The sequence below is a fragment of the Pleuronectes platessa genome, chromosome 10, assembly GCF_947347685.1.
Source record: "Pleuronectes platessa chromosome 10, fPlePla1.1, whole genome shotgun sequence".
Lineage (NCBI taxonomy): Eukaryota > Metazoa > Chordata > Actinopteri > Pleuronectiformes > Pleuronectidae > Pleuronectes > Pleuronectes platessa.
The window spans coordinates 16,631,872-16,650,379 of record NC_070635.1 but is presented as its reverse complement, the minus strand read 5'-3'; the positions used below and the strand labels follow the sequence as shown (position 1 = coordinate 16,650,379).

The 18,508-nt window shown below is 41.2% G+C and overlaps 1 protein-coding gene across 1 annotated transcript; it reads left to right on the top strand.

Annotated features, from left to right (window-relative positions):
• Window positions 1-315: 315 nt before the first annotated feature.
• On the top strand, window positions 316-12,403 carry slc6a3 (solute carrier family 6 member 3). Its single transcript, XM_053432752.1, has 15 exons — window positions 316-402; window positions 902-1,112; window positions 2,128-2,259; window positions 4,334-4,550; window positions 5,713-5,851; window positions 6,102-6,236; window positions 6,983-7,086; window positions 8,480-8,604; window positions 9,166-9,278; window positions 9,439-9,567; window positions 9,768-9,867; window positions 11,191-11,291; window positions 11,826-11,993; window positions 12,160-12,231; window positions 12,380-12,403. Exons 1-15 carry the CDS (start codon window positions 316-318, stop codon window positions 12,401-12,403), a joined length of 1,857 nt encoding a protein of 618 aa, XP_053288727.1.
• The last annotated feature ends 6,105 nt before the right edge of the window (window positions 12,404-18,508 follow it).

Genomic DNA, 18,508 nt, shown 5'->3' with positions numbered 1-18,508 from the left:
TTATCCCAGTTCCCATCACCCTGTCTTCTTTTTCCTCTTAAAACTGAAAGCTGGAAATTCATTTCAATGTACAAATTCGATTTTTCATATAATTCCATGATTAAAAGGGTTTTCTTATTTCAAAACATTATTGTTGAATTCTTGCTGCACTGTTGAGTTTTCCAATTTTTTCCAATATTTGCATCAACAGCCTCATTTGCCATAAAGGGAATGATAAAGTTCCCCTTCCTGTGTTTTCTCTTTCATTCTTCACATTCAGCTGCTTCCTCTCCCACAACCACAGGCATCGCTCTGCTGAAGGCTGTGCACCCTTCCATGCTGACGGAGAGAGTCGCTGTCGGCCTCATGTCCTCGGTTGTAGCCCCAGAAAAAGCCCCCTCCAACACCATGGGCCCCAAAGAGGTCAGTGCAGATGCGACACATTAATGTGGATTAATGGCATGCAAATCAGCCTGATTGTGAAAACCTCATTGAATCACTGCAGGATGCAAGTCTCCTAATTTAGTGCATTTTCTCAGTTTGAGCTTGATTTATAAAGTGTTGTGTGAGGGAAAAAATCATAAAGGTATTTAAATCCAAATTTTCTGAAAGTTCAAATGTACCTTTCCAGCTGAATTTCTTACATCAAAATGTACGTATAACGTGGAGGACATCATTATAAAACCTTGTCATCTGCAAGAGGTGACAAGGGAAATTAAGAAATGAGAGTGAGACTGAAGCGGCTAAAAGAGATTCAACCTGTACCCAGTCCTTAAATCACTTCTACATGTGAATGTTACCTGTCTGCAGTTCTGTCATTCCAAGCTTGTACCGAAATGTTGCACGATCAACATTAGTACAAGATTAGAATGACAGAAATAACAGATCTCTGATTAATTCTACGTTGTGTCCGACCCTGCAGGTGGAGCTGATCCTTGTAAAGGAGCAGAACGGGGTCCAGGTCACCTCCACCACCTTAGTGGCGCCCACTCCGTCTCAGACCACGGCCAGCGGGGAGGACGAGAGGGAGACCTGGGGGAAGAAAATCGACTTTCTCCTGTCGGTCATTGGATTTGCTGTGGACCTCGCCAACGTCTGGAGATTCCCCTACCTCTGCTACAAGAATGGAGGAGGTGAGATGGAGGAAAGGAGTTGAGGGAAGGAAGCTAGACAAAGGGTCTAAAGAGTCGATAAGTCTGTGACACGGAGAGAGTCCAGGAGAAAGGAAGCGGGGGGGGGGGGGGGGGGGGGGTTATGTGCTGGGTCATTTTGAAAATTAAAAAAAGACAGAGGAAATAAGATGCACTTGCAATACACATATGCACGTGCATGTACAGGTGTCTAGGTTTGCATGAGTGCTTCAAGCCCTTGTGTTTGATATTCACCATTTGTGATACGTCCAAACCCTTTACAGGGATCAAAATAGAGGAGAAACCACCACAGCTGCTCTGAATAGATTAGCTCTAACAGTCAGGGCCGCTAATTACGGCTGTTTAACATAGAGCTCTCATTGTGTTTAAGAGCTGGAAATGATACTGTGACTGTGAGCGATGGTGACACCCTTACACGGGGACACTGTGCGACCCCGAATCCAACTTGATGTCTCTATACTGACATCGTCTCAATCTATATTCACATTCTGCATAATTAGGACCAAAAACTAAATCAAAGTCTGGCTGGAAATTTCAAATCATATTAAACCCGATCGAATTTTCATTACGTGGGGTAATTAGGCTATTTTGTTGCAAAACCAAAATATTCTTCTTTTAATTAAAGTATGTTTGCATCAGGGGTGGATGGAGGGGCGGGGCCAGAGGGGTACCGGCCCCATATGATTGGCCCCTGAAGTGCCTTTGTCCTGCCAGTAGTCTTTTTTATGATGAACTAGCTTTTTTGAACAAGGAACAACTTTTCAAAATATACTCAGTGATGTGTGTCTTTGCCCGACGTTAGAGTTAGAGACAACAGCCAATAAGGAACTAAATGTTAACCTCTCTGAATCAGGAAATGTGCATGAATGTTGGACATATAATTGGCCCCTCTGTGTAAATTGTCGCCCCTCTATGGCCCCTGCTAAAGAAAAATCTGCCACTGGTTTGTGTCGCATTTGAATTTTTTGTGTTTGTTTGTGTGTGTGTTTGTTTGCAGGAGCGTTCTTGGTGCCATACATGTTCTTCATGGTGATAGCAGGCATGCCCCTCTTCTACATGGAGCTGGCTCTGGGACAGTACAATAGAGAGGGGGCAGCAGGGGTGTGGAAGATCTGTCCTCTATTTAAAGGTAGGAAGTGACACGTCACAGGAGACATAATCATACATACAAACAGTGCCCACACACTAAAGGATGAACACCTTCAACACGTTCTTACAGGAGTCCCCGTACATGTATTCTTGATCTGTCCACCGCAGCACGACTCGCACTCTCTCCATCCGTCCATCAGCCTGCCTGCTCCTCTGTCCGTATGATCATATACTTCCTTTAATATCCATGTGTCTGTTCTGTCTTCTTGTCTTCCCACATGCCTGCCCATCCACATGCCATTCTCTTTTGTCTGCTCGTCTCCGTGTTGAGCGGCGACAGGCATTGTTTATCACCCCCGGAACATCAGGTTCTGTTGGCACTCAGATGGAAGGCAAATGAAAATTGGGCTTTTAGACTCGAGTCCTGATCGTCCAAATCCGTCTGTCAAAGACACTCTCTCCGGGTACTTTTCAACACATCGATAAGCAAAGCGGAGAATGTCATCCAGGCGCACGCAGGAGAAACGCACATAAAGACCAATCCACTCTTCTGAGCAAAGTCACTGGGTGAAAATATAATAAAAAAACTTTTCTTGGTGTTATAAGATGTGACTTGTGTGCACTCACTTAAATCCATATTTAACACATTTCCATGAATTTAAAGATGCATCAGAGATGCATCATCAAACCCTGTTATTAGCAGCAGACCATCTGTTGCTTCACAGTAGGAATCCGTAAAAATGCTTTTTGTTGATTATGTCCTTTCTGATCTGAAGGTGGCCCACAGTTTGCACGTGTGTGACTGTGTGTGTGTGTGTCTCTCATCCTCCTGTGTGTGAACATGTGCCGTCTCTCAGGGACCACACTGAGTACGTTGACGTTCTAATCACACGCTTCACACTTTCCCTGTCTCTCAGCGGGGGGATAACAGTAATTATTCAAACACACACATACACATGCCCATATCGACACTAATTATTCTGATCAACAAGCTGGTTTCCTCTCAGGATCAATGCATCTGAAGAAAAGGGCTGAGGAGGGTTGACGGAGAGAGACGGAGAGATAGCCGGGCCACATGTGGTGCTAATAAGAGGCATCGTTGCCTGGACAAATATCACATCCAAATGACAAAGGAACCAATAAGGCACAGTCGCGGTCAAGCCTCTTAGCAAAGGCTAACAATTAAATTCAGCCTTAAAAGATTGGACATAGTTACAGGTTTATAGAAAGGGTAGATGTGCTGATAATTAAAGCATGAAAAGGCAAACGTGCTGGTATGTTATAGACTACTGTACTGTGTGTGCTCTGTGCAGGGATTTGTCAACATGGAGTCACTGCTCAGCCAAGCCGTGATTAAGTTTGAACTGTACAAGACCACATGACCAATACAGAAGAATATTCAAGATTATGGTGATGATTAGATTTGGTTCACTTTATCTTGCATGATATGCTAAAAGGAGTTTGTCGCAGGAAAGTGTGGAAAGGGGACTTTGTAGTCAACGTTTGGACAATGAATGACTCCCGGTCATTTAAAATTCAATGCATTGTAAAAATGTAGTGGGGTAGAAAAGGACCAGAAAATAAATCTACCAAATTAAAGTACAGATACATGTAAAGTGTACATAAGTATAGTCAGTAACTAAGTACATGTACCTTTCACATCCCACCTCTGCAAAGGTATTCCTACTACCCTTCTCTGCTGTAACATGTTATTATAGCAGGTGAATAAATGCTGGGATAGGAATGCTGTGATGAAGTATAAAGTGGCAAAGCAATTGTCATACTTAGGATTGTTCCCTAAAACATTTTACAGAAAAACAGTACTTGAGTAAATGCACTATACTTAACAACACTAGAATTTTTTCAGCCATTGAAATCAACCATTTAAAGACAAATCAAATCAAATAGTATTTATATTACCGATTTCCACAAATAACAGTTTGCCTCAAAGGGTTTAATGATCTGTACAAGGTGTGGCATCCTTAACCTTCTGCTATAGGGTGACGAAAACCTCAAAACGGATAAAGGCAGAAAACTATTTGTTTCACGATTTGTGGAGATTCCTTTGAGGTGCCCCTTTCAAATATCTGATTAATTTGTGTTGCCCCCGACAGGCGTCGGCTTCACAGTGATCCTCATTTCCCTCTACGTTGGCTTCTACTATAACGTCATCATCTCCTGGGCGCTGTTTTACCTCTTCTCCTCGTTCACTGGCGACCTACCCTGGGTCCACTGCAACAACAGCTGGAACAGCCCCAACTGTTCGGACTGGGCCGACAACAGTTCAGTCAACGACATTTACAAGGCCACTCCTGCTCAGGAGTACTTCGAGTGAGTTGGTCCAAACTTCAGAAGCTTGAATCTGTAACTTTCCATCAGATCAGAGTGTTTGTTGAGGTTTTTTTAGTCTACATGCAAATATGGAAACTGCATTTAGAAGCACCTTTTACTGTGACTTAGCTGAACTTAGGCTTAACTGTACTGTAAAGGACACAAGAAAAAGTCCAATCTCTAAATCGACGCAGTAGCTGAGGCTACTGTTATTACTGTCCTCAAATATCATATTAAATGAACAGTAAAATATTTGTAAATGATGTACTTTGCTCAAAATGGAACTGCCGTTCGGCTGCATTTAGCTTTTCGCCACTTTCCTCCCTGTGACCAGGTGTCTCTTTTTCCAACAAGTGAGGGGCTGGTATGTTGTGACAGTTTAGGCATTTCATCCCTGCTCATTGAAACGGCAGTGTGCTATTTGCACAGAACCACCTGCAGACGTCTCTATCATCGGCTGATCTTATTCAGATCACCTCTGAAATTATCTGAGTCAAGGCGTCAAAAATGTTCACTGACTTTACAGTCTCTCAGGTGACAAATTGGATACATTTATAGATGTGCACTTTCAAATCTGTTACCTTTTATTGCTCTTCCAATTTTCCTTGTCACCAAAGAACTCTAAAGATATTGATTTTGATTCCAGTTTTATGCTTGATCCGGATGCCCGTTAATATATCATCTGCTGGGTTCACTATATAGACTTAGGCTTTTGCTGGAACCTAGATATATGAAATCTTTATTTATCTAGAATCCCTTAATTCAATGCAAGTTGTAATGTCTCTGAGTCGGGACACAAAGTGCACCTGGGTTCGACAGCACTTTAGTCCAAGTGTTGAGCTCGTCTACCTTTGATCAGGTTTACCTTAAGTTTATGTAAATCTCAAGCTGTGGCCAGAAAACATGAATCTTGTTCCAAGACAATTCCTTTGCAATTAGATAAGTGACTGTAGCTCTGACACTTAACTACTGGAGGCGATTGTCTTAACAACAGGTAACCAAAGGTTGTGAGGCTAGTTGTTGGCATTGAGGTACAGTGTGTAGTTCTTCTCAGTCTTATTTATTCTTTATTCATGCTAAACATTAGACCTCCAGACTGTCTGTCCAAATGTCGGACTCTGTAGTGGTTATTGTTGTTAACCAGAATATTCCTTTTCCTTAGTCGAGGCGTGCTCCACATCCAGGACAGTAGAGGCATCAATGACCTGGGTCGTCCACGCTGGCAGTTGACTTGCTGTCTTGGTGTGGTGATTGTTCTGCTCTATTTCAGTCTCTGGAAGGGAGTCAAGACATCTGGCAAGGTAGGATGTGACACCGTAGCCCAGAGAAGAACTGTTAAATCACCAAGTGACTTTAAGCTATGGACTTACTTTGAGGTAATATGTGATAAGGAAATGCTGTCACCAACACCACTGTACAGTATGTGTGCACACAGCATAAACGCTTTCTTTCGGAAGAACTTGCTTCTTAATTTGTGTGTGTTAACGACCTTATTTCCTCATGTGCTGGAGTCATTTGTATGTGTGTGTGTAACGTGTGCAACCCCGTCAGGTTGTGTGGATCACAGCTACCATGCCCTATGTGGTCCTGACTGTGCTGCTGCTCCGCGGAGTCACCCTGCCTGGAGCCATCGATGGCATTAAGGCCTACCTCTCCGTGGACTTCCTGAAGCTCTGCGACGCCAAGGTGAGAGGGGGGGGGGGGCGGGGGAACAGGTGAGGTGAGAGTGGTGGTCGGGCAGAGGAAGAAGAAGAAGAAGAAGATGTTCTATGAGGGGAGGGAGGCTGAAACAGCGGCTAAAAGGCACATTTATATATATATATATTTTTTCTTTATCTAATATTATCACTTGTATGGTTATCTGTGCCCACGCACTAGTAACAACAGCTATTTTATTAAGAAAATTGGTAAATCATAATTTGTAATAGGGGAAATCAGTTCAATCCACTGCGGGTTTAATTCATAACATCTGAGAGATGATACTAAATGAATAAAACACTGGTTTACAATGACAAGTACCATTTAAAGAGGGATTCCCTCAAGAGGACAAACAAACGTGAGGAAACTGTTGCCATAACTGGTTTCTAATATTGTCCTTATCTGTGAAACCCACTATAACATCACAATATCGTATTTACCTTAATAGCAGACACTAAGGAGCTCAATAAGTAAGCATGCAGGACTCAGTTATGGACAAAGAGAGACAAAGCAAGAAGGAGATGGATGGAGAGATGCACCGCAGCAATTGCAGAATTAGATTAGATAGATGCATGGAGCAGTAATTTGCAAAATTACCCCCCGTATTCACAAGCGTCTTTCATCTACTGCCGTTGAATGAGTTTCCTGCAATTATCCCTAATAATGGCTTTTTTCCTCTCCTGTGCCTTTTGTTTGCCGCTTCACACAAGTGTGCTTGTTCTGTCGCTCCCCAGGTCTGGATCGAGGCAGCGACACAGATCTGTTTCTCGCTGGGAGTGGGGTTTGGTGTGCTAATTGCCTTTTCCAGCTACAACAAATTCAGCAACAACTGTTACAGGTAAAGACGCATGCACGGGGGGTGCAGGGGCCGGGTGGAGGACGGGCACTGGCCTCTACAAACACACACACACACACACACACGCACACACAGTGCATAAGCAGGTGAATTACAATAACCTTTGAAGCTCCTTGAAACACGCTATGTCTTTGACAGCATGCTGCCGTAACATCGCTCAAAACTGTCGCACTCTTTGAAAATCATCAGCATCCCAGAGGAGGCTTTTATCTCCTCTTTTGCCTTTTTTAATGTTTCTGATAAGTGACACATGACACCTTCCACCTCGAGGATTCCTCCTTAAGCTCATTTTAGCAAGGGACACTTTTTTGTTTATTGGTCAATTTTCTATATTTACTTGAGCTGCTTTCAGACATTTCAGAGTGAGACGCTCCTCAGTTTCTACAGACTTTATCTGCCTGACCTACTTGTATAATGTCAGTAGAAATCCAGGAGAAGTCGATGTTTGAACACAGCGGGGGATCTTCCTCTGGATTCACCGCAAACCAGTGGAGGGGACTTGAACTCTCCGTGCACTTTAACGATCATACTGTACATATATCAAATTGTAAATATCTATCATTCATATTTAACTTTTTTTTTTTATAGTCTCCATAAAGCTTTTATACTGTTTCCTATATTTATAATTTTATATTTTTGCTTGCACAAACAGGCCTCAGCAAATTCCTTGTATGTTTAAGCCTACCTGGTAATAAACACAGATTCTGGTCAATTTTACAATTGCAGGAGACTAGACAGGGGTGTTGCAGTATAGGGGAGGAAAAGCAAACAATTGTTTGGGGCATAGAGATGAGAGGAAGCTCCAAAGAACAGCTGGTAACATCTGTCTACAGCAACCACAGTTGTATAGGACACCCCTTCATTTCCAAGTCTGACCATGTAGAGGAAACTGCACCATGTAAACCCCCAAATGAGGCTAGTGCTTTGGTTGGTGAACATCTAAATGTGCGCCTGTGATGTGTCTGCGATGGTGGTGGGGGTTAAACTTTACGACCTTGCTGTTATTAATTTGGTTGGGTTCAATGAAGAGCTCCCCAAGGACCCTTCTATCTAGGGACCCAAAAGTGAAACACTCATGAGGCAAGACTCTATTTCAAAAGGAAGGGTGACAGGTTGCTGGTATTACACAGGATAAGACACTGACTTACTGACTGACATAAAAATCCATAAAATCATTCCAGGTTCTCCAGATTGTGCTGCCAACCAGACTAATTAAGCCATCCAGCATAAATCCCATGTAGAAGCCAAGAGATCGGCCTTGACCCACCCCTGAGATTCTCTTGTGTGTGTGTTGATATTGACTGTTTGCTGACTAATGACTGACCAATGAATGTTTTCTTTTTTCCCCCCATTTTATTTGATGTTATTGATCCAGAGACGCCATCATCACCACCTCCATCAACTCTTTAACCAGCTTCTTCTCCGGCTTTGTGGTCTTCTCCTTCCTCGGTTACATGTCCTTTAAACACAACGTGGCCCTGGACAAAGTTGCCAGAGATGGTGTGTCGTTATACATTTGTGTCTCTATTGTGGTGCTTGTATTTGTGTTGTAGAATATGTTAAAACATGCTGAAAAAGGGTCTTTTGAAAAAATGAAACCAAGCCACCCTGCTTATATTTATTTGGGGATGTACGGGGCCAAGTCAAGTGGTGAGAGCTTCAGCTCATTTTCTCATAGCTTCTTGTCGAATCTAATTTTGTAGCTTCTTGACACATATCAGTTATATGCTGTGGGAAAGAAGAGAGTAAAGGTTAGACAAGCATCTCACAGAGGAATTGTCGATGTCAGAAGAATGAAATCTGTATTGTGTGCGTTTGTTAATTACGAGTGTCAGTAATATTTACCATGGACTGCATTTAGTTTCCAACTCTTTAATCAATGAAGGAAACCCACAGGGAACTTAATAACTGGATTTATGTGCTGCTAATAATATTCTTTATTTCTCAGACTTTTTTTTACAACATCTATGTCATGTTCCTATATAGCTGTAACTATAACTCTTAACTTAAGTTTGAAGGCAGCTTTAACTTTCTTTTCATGTCGAATTTCTTGTTCTTTAGGTGCTGGGTTGGTGTTTGTCATATACCCAGAAGCCATTGCCACATTACCTGGGTCATCAGTGTGGGCGGTTATCTTCTTCATCATGTTGCTGACACTGGGCATTGACAGTGCTGTGAGTGTGTGCCCACACACACACGCTGACACAGACACACATAACAAGTCGTTTTAGTCGTGTAGCTACAACTACGCAACAAACAGGGATATCTAATGTGACTAAGCAGCTTACTTCTCACTGACTTTGTGTTTTCCTCTGACTGTGTGTGTTGTTGTAGATGGGCGGGATGGAGTCGGTGATCACTGGGCTGATTGATGAATTCAAATGCCTCCACAAGCACAGAGAGCTGTTCACCCTCTTCATCGTCACCTCCACCTTCCTCATATCCCTCTTCTGTGTAACAAATGTAAGTATCCAACCCATTAGACTGCAATCGTCTTGTTTGTTCAGTCGTTGTTCATTATTTGTTCACTTAGTGCATTTTATTATTTCTGCTGTTTGTAACACCGTCCCACTAATTAAAGGTGGCAGATTGTGTTTAAATGCTGTGACCTGAATAATGAGTATTTGTTTTACTGTAATCTTCCTTCTGTGTCTCTCTTGCAGGGTGGGATGTATGTGTTCACCCTGCTGGACCACTATGCAGCCGGAACATCAATTCTCTTTGGAGTGCTTATTGAAGCCATCGGCATCGCGTGGTTCTACGGTGAGAGAGATGGACATGTGAAAGGAGCAGGGGAAACAGATGATTCATGTTTCCATGGCCGGCAAAGCTGATGCTATATTAGGAGCTTGATGAGAAATCAGTTGGTCTATAGACGTTCTGTGCCTCTGTGCCTCAGTGCCACATACTTCTATTAGACAAAAGGATACCTCAGCTACAAGGTCTGATTCCCACTAATGGCTTTGGCCTGTTCAGTCTCCGGCCAGGTTTCTGTGCATGGTCTTGGTTAGGTACACGTCTTGCGATGTGGCCGTGATGGTGGTAAGAGGTCAGTGACGTTAAGTGGCCCAAGCTGCAAGGGGCCACACAAAGAAACTGCTGCCGAGGGAGAGGCCTTTTCCCAGTTATCATGGACAGGAGTCAGCTGTCATATAGCTGGATTTTAGATTGTTGTGGGTGGCAACTGGGGGGGCGACCCCAAATTAAATTTCTCTGCAGATATTCAGATTCGGCTGATGCTGTATTTTACATCCATTTGTCATCACCTCAACAATGCTTTCCTATAGTCTCCTAGGTTTTAAAAAGGTAATGACTGAAGACTCACATCTTTTCTAATGAATATTTATCTCTTCATGTATTTCCCTGTTTTTCACCTCCAGCAGAGAAACTGATGAAAAAATGTGAAAACCTCACCCCCATTTAGAAACCTCAGCAGGCATAAAGTACAAAAAAATAGTATCTTAAAGGTCGGGGAAAACATTTGACCTGAACTTCTGTCTCGGGTTCCTTGTCCATGTCTCCTAAACCTGCCTGTGGTCAGATCCATAAAGGGCTAAAAACTAACCAGGCCCCAGGCAGTGGAGGTCAGTGTACCGGACCGCTGTGGTGGGCCGCGACCTTGGCAAGCCAAATAAATCATGCCTGAGGCTTCACAGAGCCTTTTTCCTCCACTTCCCCTTAACTGCTGACAGGGAACCTAACCCCTGGCCACTGTGGTCTTTCCCTCATCCTTCTGCTGTCCACTACATGAGAACGTTTAGCTGCGCTGAGTACCTAGTCGTCAGTCTGGATCTGTTCCCTTGCAGTGAGAGATGCCTTCTGGGCAGGAAGAGGAAATGTAGTGCTAGTTTCATGAGTAAAGGAAAATCATGATATTGTAAAAAAATATATATGTCCAGAAGCTTATTACACTTTAGTTTCTCTAAATGTTGGATTATGAATTGTATTTTAATAGTTATCTGTGTCCTCCGTGGCATACAAAAGCCACATGTAATATGTATCCGAGTGCTTGATATTCTCTACTGGAAACACATCAAGCTCTAGAGATGTTGAACGTACCTCAAACCGGCTGTGAATGTGTTTCAGGAGTGGATCGTTTCAGCGACGACATCGAGGAGATGATTGGCCAGCGACCAGGCCTGTACTGGAGGCTGTGCTGGAAGTTTGTCAGCCCCTGCTTCCTCCTGGTGAGTCGAGCATTGTGAAACCTTACTAGGGGGAAATGAAATAGAAAGAAACAATGGGTTGAATCAATACTAATCCTCAAATATCTGGTCTTACTCTATGTTTTCCATGCACAGTGACACTGAAATTGTAGATTTTCTCACTTTGATACTCTGTCTGACAGTCCAGCTTCTTATTCAGGTCAAGTACACGTGCTTTAGGTTTTTCCCTCAAAACCTCCTCCTCATCCTTAGCACTGCTCAAATACTTCCACTCCTCTGGAGAGATTCACCACCAGCAGGTTGTGCCTGGTACATTAACTTCCATGACCTTCTCTGACCTGTAGCACCCAAGATACATAAAGAACCACACTCCTCATCCACAGTAAACAGTCCTGAATTGGGCAAAAAGAGGGTTTGAAGGAATACCGTGCTGGGTATCTGACCCATGCTCAGCCCCACCCTGCACATATCATTTTAACCGCTTGACCAGAGGGTTCATCCTCCTGTGACATCTGATAGATGGATTTTTAAGTCTTTTACCATCTTCCCCTGTAGTTTATGGTGGTGGTGAGCTTCGCCACTTTCAACCCTCCAAACTACGGCAGTTACGAATTCCCTCAGTGGGCCAACACGGTGGGCTGGTGTCTGGCCATGTCGTCAATGACCATGGTGCCGCTCTACGCCATCTACAAACTCTGCACGCTGCCTGGAAAGTTCTGCAATGTAAGTCTGAGTCTTGTCCAAATATGAGTTGAAATAAGTCATATAAATGTTAATCTTTCAATCTTCAGTTTGCTTTGTTTTGATGGAGCCCTCTCAGTAAAGATAAATTGAGGTGTTCTGCTACGGCAGAGGCTCTAAATGTCCTTCTCTCCCTCTGTTGGAGCAGAGACTGGCTTATGCCATCACCCCAGAGAAGGATCACCATTTGGTCGCCAACGGGGAGGTTCGGCAGTTCACTGTAAGTGTTGACTTAACAGTGATCATGCACATTTATGTCTTATCTATGCATGCTTTATATAAATGTGCATATTTATATTCCTTATCAATTCAAATTCAACCATACCGACTTGTTTTAATTAATGGGCATATCTCAATTTCTCCCACAGCTGAAACACTGGTTGGTGGTCTGAGTTCTACCAAGAGAGAGAGAGAGAGATACAGAGAGTGAAAGAGTGAGAGAGACAGAAAATTAGGTTATGGACATTGGGTGGATGAATGCCTGCACAGCAAAGACCTGGGGAGCAAAGAATAAGAGAGAAATAGCCATTTGAATTTACCATGATTGCGGCTGCGGGGGTGGGAGATGTTTAAAAGTGCCGAAAAAAACAAACCCATAGAAAACAGTGTTCTTTTCCATAAATACAAAAAATCCTATAGTCAAAAAATCATACTGTGTAACTTTTCTTCACTTTGCACATAGATAACAATACAATGAAAGTAACAGGGATAAGGAGTTTGAGATGCTACAAACAACAATATGATGTTTTTTTTTCTAAATGAATCGAAATTTATGGAAATAAGCATTTTTTTGAATGTGTTTATTATTATTATTATTATATTTTATTTATAGTTGCTAATGACATTAGCAGTACACAGCTTTTTTATTATTAGTGTAATACAAGAACGTAGCAGTCGGGTGTGTGATAAATGTCACAGGTTTCACTGAATTCATGTAATAAGTTATTGACTTTTAAAAGACTGTTATGATGTTATGTCACAGGTTTATTGTCGGCTTTCAAAAGGCGAAAAAAAAGCGACTCACTTTTGTTTACATACGAACAACTCACAGGACAGAACGGCTGCTACATCAACACACCAAAAGATCTGCATAAGATAAAACCTGAGCTTTCTCATTTTTATTATATCAGCACAATACACATCGATCAATCAGTAGTAACGTAAATATCTGAAAAACTGGATGACACAACCCATTGTTGATTCCTTTTGTAATATTACTTTTAAATTAGCATTTTGGAAATTACATTAAATCCTACAATTGGAACTGTTTATCATTCAGAAAGGTAGAGATTTCTAAGATGGAAATAATGAGACTTATAATAATTTGGTGGTGAAAGCAGAACAAAAAGTCCAAATATTTATCACTGACTCACTGAGAGAGGAAATAAGGAAAATGTATAATTTGCAACGTTGTTATTCGTCAACATTTCTCCTCAGTTTCAGGTGATTTCTTCCTCCAGAAGCTTTAATTTAAACTGTTTACAGAATCTCACTCCGAATCTCAAGATTGTTTAAAACGCTGCTTTTTATTAAACTGCAAATAAATAGTGTGTGATGTACCATATGAAGTAATTTAAGTTATACAGTAAATCTGTGTAAGTAAATGTAACGTAGAGGGGCTTGTATCGTATTGTATTGTATGATATTCTGTAACGAGCTCAACAAGACCACATGTATTATATAGAATATATGATCTGAGATTATATATATCTGAGACCACTTTCCTGTTCACTTCAACAGGAAAGTTGATTCAGACCTTTGTATATAATATATAATATCATTGCTTTGTTTACTGTGAAGTTGATATTAGCCTTAAGGGCCTTGGTGAGGATTACATGGAGAATCCATAGGAGCTCTTTCTTTTGGAACCCTTTTCAAACGGGTCAGCAGTGACTCGTTCTCACCTCGTGCTACATGTAACACACCGAAAGGGTTAATTATGTCCAAAATTGTATGCCTGTTCTGCTGTGCTGTGGTGTTCCTGACTGTATGACTTTGTTTTGTACTGTCAAATAAAGTATAATTAATTCAGTTGTTACATTTAAAATCACACCCTGTCTTCTTCTGTTGTCTCTGTCCGAGTCATTTGGCCCTAAGAAGGCAAAGGAACTTGTTCCTGTGTATTTGATCTATGTGTGTGAACTTTAAATTTTCCTTTTTTAATTTGATTTCATAATTCACGTTGCTGAGTCACTAGGCACTACTCATTGATAGTCCTACTTAATCAACCGAGCTTCTATTGTGAGATTAAGTGACTCGCCTCATTCTACCAGTACACTTGATTGAAAATCAGATGTAAAACACAGGCTTCAACACTCTCACTGTATAAATATCAGTGCACCTCTTTAATACTTAGCACTGAACAATATGAATAATTACAACCCATCGCCAATGTTGTATTCAATATTCTATTGAAGGATCTACAGTTCTCTATGCAAGTCTTCAATCTGAGCAGAGATTAGGGGGAAATAAACTCAGTCCTAACACAATGAAGATCAGCTATAATTGTTGTGGGTCTTCTTTGAGATTGGTCAGCATGACCCTGAATCAATCCATTGTGCATGTAGGTGTTTTTTCCAGTGGTTACTTATTATAGTCTACATAAAACAGAAACAAATACAAAATATGTATGTCATAATTTCCCTCCATTTCATCCCTGACCAAGCACCAATCATTTCTCCCTATGAAACCAAAAATGCCTGAAATACTTCCAGTAGAGATACAACCCAGGTGGAGGGATTAGTGTTGTTTTCTGTATTCCATAATAACCTGCACGCACCAATCTCTGATGTTGTCACATTCTACAGCTTTCAAGAAAGAGATTAGCTGAGAGAGCAACTTTGGCATTCAGCTACATACATAGAAGACACATTTTTTAAGTAGAGACATGATTGAATACCTTCCAATACAGTTTAATCTAAGACCATTGTCCATAACTGGTATAGTGAACATATTTATCTCCCTCATACCATCATCTGTTACACATGTGTGTTGTCCAGGCATTACTCACATTGTGGGGACCTAAATTTGTTTTCAGTCATATTATGGGGACTTGTCTTCCTTATTGGGACAAAAAAAGCCCCCATAATATAGATTACATTTTAAGGTGAAGAAATATTTTCACTTAAAAGACTATGACACATGTCTGCTAAGAGGTTTTCCAAACATTGTCAAGCTTGGACAACTGCAAAGCAATTTTGTCCTTTCAAGGACAAAAGGATAAAGTACAAAATGTGCCATTATCACGTCCTATTAACATCAGTAATTATGTATAATCTTGTGTCATGACACTGGTGTTGAGACTGTAAGGAAACAGAATTGTGTTGTTTTTATCTAAGCAATACAAGCTTTGTTTTACAACTAATCTAAAGAGGACACACATGATCAACATCCAATCAGTAGATCTGCCTTAAATATCACTGACTCTCCAGATGTGAAACTGATGGAGCTGATGATTGATATTATGATCACTGGACAATGAAGACTTAGACAAAAGGCTGTAGAGCGATGTTCCACTGTGACTTTATATCTGATCTGTACCTTCGTGTAATTCATTTTGATCTAATGCAACACACACACAGAGATAATTACAGAGCAGGATTCATTCAATTCTTTCCAAGATTTCAACAAACATTGTGTTTAGAGTTTTACTTATTTCTCAGATGGGTGTTTGTGTGTGATGTTGGTGTGTGGCTACGACCTGTTATTTGGTTGACACTGCCCTCTACTGGAAGAACAGAGGCAAAGCATATCACTCCATGAACAGCATCATTGAGCTTTACATTACATTACATATCATTAAGCTGACGCTTCAATAAGTGCATTCAACATCAGTCACCATCACCACAGAACACGTGTTCATACAGCTCCACAGATTAGTCCAAACAGAGAACATGTCTGCGTCATAGTTGAGAGCTCCAAATCCCAGAAGTGACTCACGTCTTCTACTCTGTTCAAAGCCCCTAAACAATTATAATACATTTCCATTAAAGGTACATTAACCGTGTAGACAGTGACACACAACCAACGAGCAATCATGTGAACAAAAGATTTTTAATTGTATAATCATAATAGTTGTATAAACAACCACTTTGCTCAATATGCCTGATCACATACTACTACTGACAAACCTGCTACCTCCTGCATCATTAAAATTGTCATTTTATCGTTATATAAGTAAATACTTGATTTATTTACTTTAAAAACATACACAACATTGATACCCTTTTTAATTCATGTAGACATTGTCTTTTCTCATGCATGGTGTACATATTGTGATTATGTTGTGTGTGCTCTGCTACACGTGGCCGCTATTACACTTCGATCTCAGAGTTTTCTACATTTCTTTCTTTGATTGATTGATTGAATCGTGAGTGCAAATTGTGCATTGGGTAAATTTTGAACATTAAATTAATATGTCCTGTACATTTTAATCTGTGGCTATAATTTTAATCCACACCACATTCTATAGCACCATCAGGTGACTTCAAGAAACTGCATCCAAAGTACTGTATGTAGTTGGACTGTGCATGTGCATTGATGCATCTTTGCAGTACATAGGCAACGCTGTTATAAGATATAATAATTAATGTACTTTTGATGTTTAGACATGTTTTCATAAACCCTTTTTAAAAATCACAGAAACTAAACTGTATCAAACCATATTCTGTGGTAAATGGTAAAAAAAAGTTAATTCAAAATATTTTTGTCCGGTACTGGATTTCCTGGCCTTAATTATTGTTATTTATTATTGTAATTATTATACGATGGTACTATATGCTATAGTGCCATCGGGTGGTGTTAAGAGCGAATTGCTTCCTAAGGAGTTTGACTAGTTTGACTGTACAGGTGCAGTGGTGCATCTTTGTAGCAGAGGCAATAATTATATATGATATCCTTCAGATTTTATCCTGTCGTATAAGGAATCTATTGATAAGATTTGAGCATTCATCTTTGTTTCCTGCATACTATCTGTGGCTGTAATTGTAATTCATACCGTTTACTATAGCACCATCAGGTGTCTTTAAGAGGGAACTGCATCCAAGTGAGCAGGTACTTGGACTGTGCAGGTGCAGTGGTGCATTTTAGCAGTATAGAAAACACAGGTATATAATAGTCAAGATTGGTAAATAAATAACCATATTTTCATACATAAACTTACAGAAATGTAACTGTATCGACGTGATGTTGTGGCATAATAAGTACATTTAATACGATATAAGCATTCAGTATTTTTATTCCTATGTATAATTATTATCTGTGGTCAGTGTTGTGCACGTTCACACCTCTTATGAAATAGTTCAAAGTTCAGTTCATACAAGTAAACATGAATAGATCACTTTCATAGTTCACCCTTTAAAAACTCAACTAGTTCATAGTTCAGTTCATTTCATAGTTTAAAGGTGGAAAGTGAGTCGCCTGGCTGTTAACACCGGACGCGCACTTCTCAGTGCTGGTCAGCCCGCGATTCTGCTTTCTCCGCTTGTTGAATGTAACCCGTTCAATCAGGGGCGGCTCCTGGTACAGGCGACATATGCGGTTGCCCTGAGAGCAAAATGCCGAGAGGGCGGCACAAGAGACTGATTTATCATGACTTGACACATGCAATGTAAAACAATACATTAACGTCACACCATCATCCTCTAACCCCGGGGACGCACCGTAGTAGCACTGCGCACCTCCTGCGCAGAGGCCCACTGTGCACCTCCTGCACAGAAGCCCAATGCGCACCTCATGCGCAGAAGCCCATTGCGCACATCCTGCGCAGAAGCCCAATGGCACCTCCTGCACAGAAGCCCATTGCGCAGGAATTGCGCAAGCAGTTTAATTTTTTTTTTAATTAATAGAATAAATCCTGCCATTTATAAGAGATCAGTATTTTGCCAACTTGAAGATGGCAAGACTAGGGATCGAACCCGGACCTACTTGCTGAAGAACGAGCACTTTGCTGACTAGTCCACACCGCCTGCTGATTCCCAGAGGAACTAAGCACTATAAGAAGATCGACAAATTATCGTGTGTGTGTTCATTCTATGCAGGGGGGTGGATAGGAGGCGCTTGGCTTTCCTTGGCGCCTGCGGCGCGGCATGTGGCTATGGGGTCAGGTGTAAACCCAGCGTGTTAGACAGCGTCCCTCCTCAGGAGAAAGAAAACATTCCCGTTTTAGCCAGACCTCAGACAATATGAACGTGTTCACCGTTCAGATTCATTATTTGTCATTGAGTTGCGTTCAGTAAATCGTTCTCATAAAAAACGAACGTGTTCAATGAACGCGTTCTTTTGAACTTGTTCATGCACAACACTGTCTGTGGCTATAATTGTAATCCAGACCATATACACCACACCACCAATTGGCTTCAAGAGGGAAGTGCATCCAAATGACAATATAGTTGGACTGAACAAATGCAGTTATGCATCTTTGTAGGCAACATTGTTAAATGATATGATAATGAAGATTTTGTTGGTAAGCATCTTTATATGTACAAAACATACTGTAT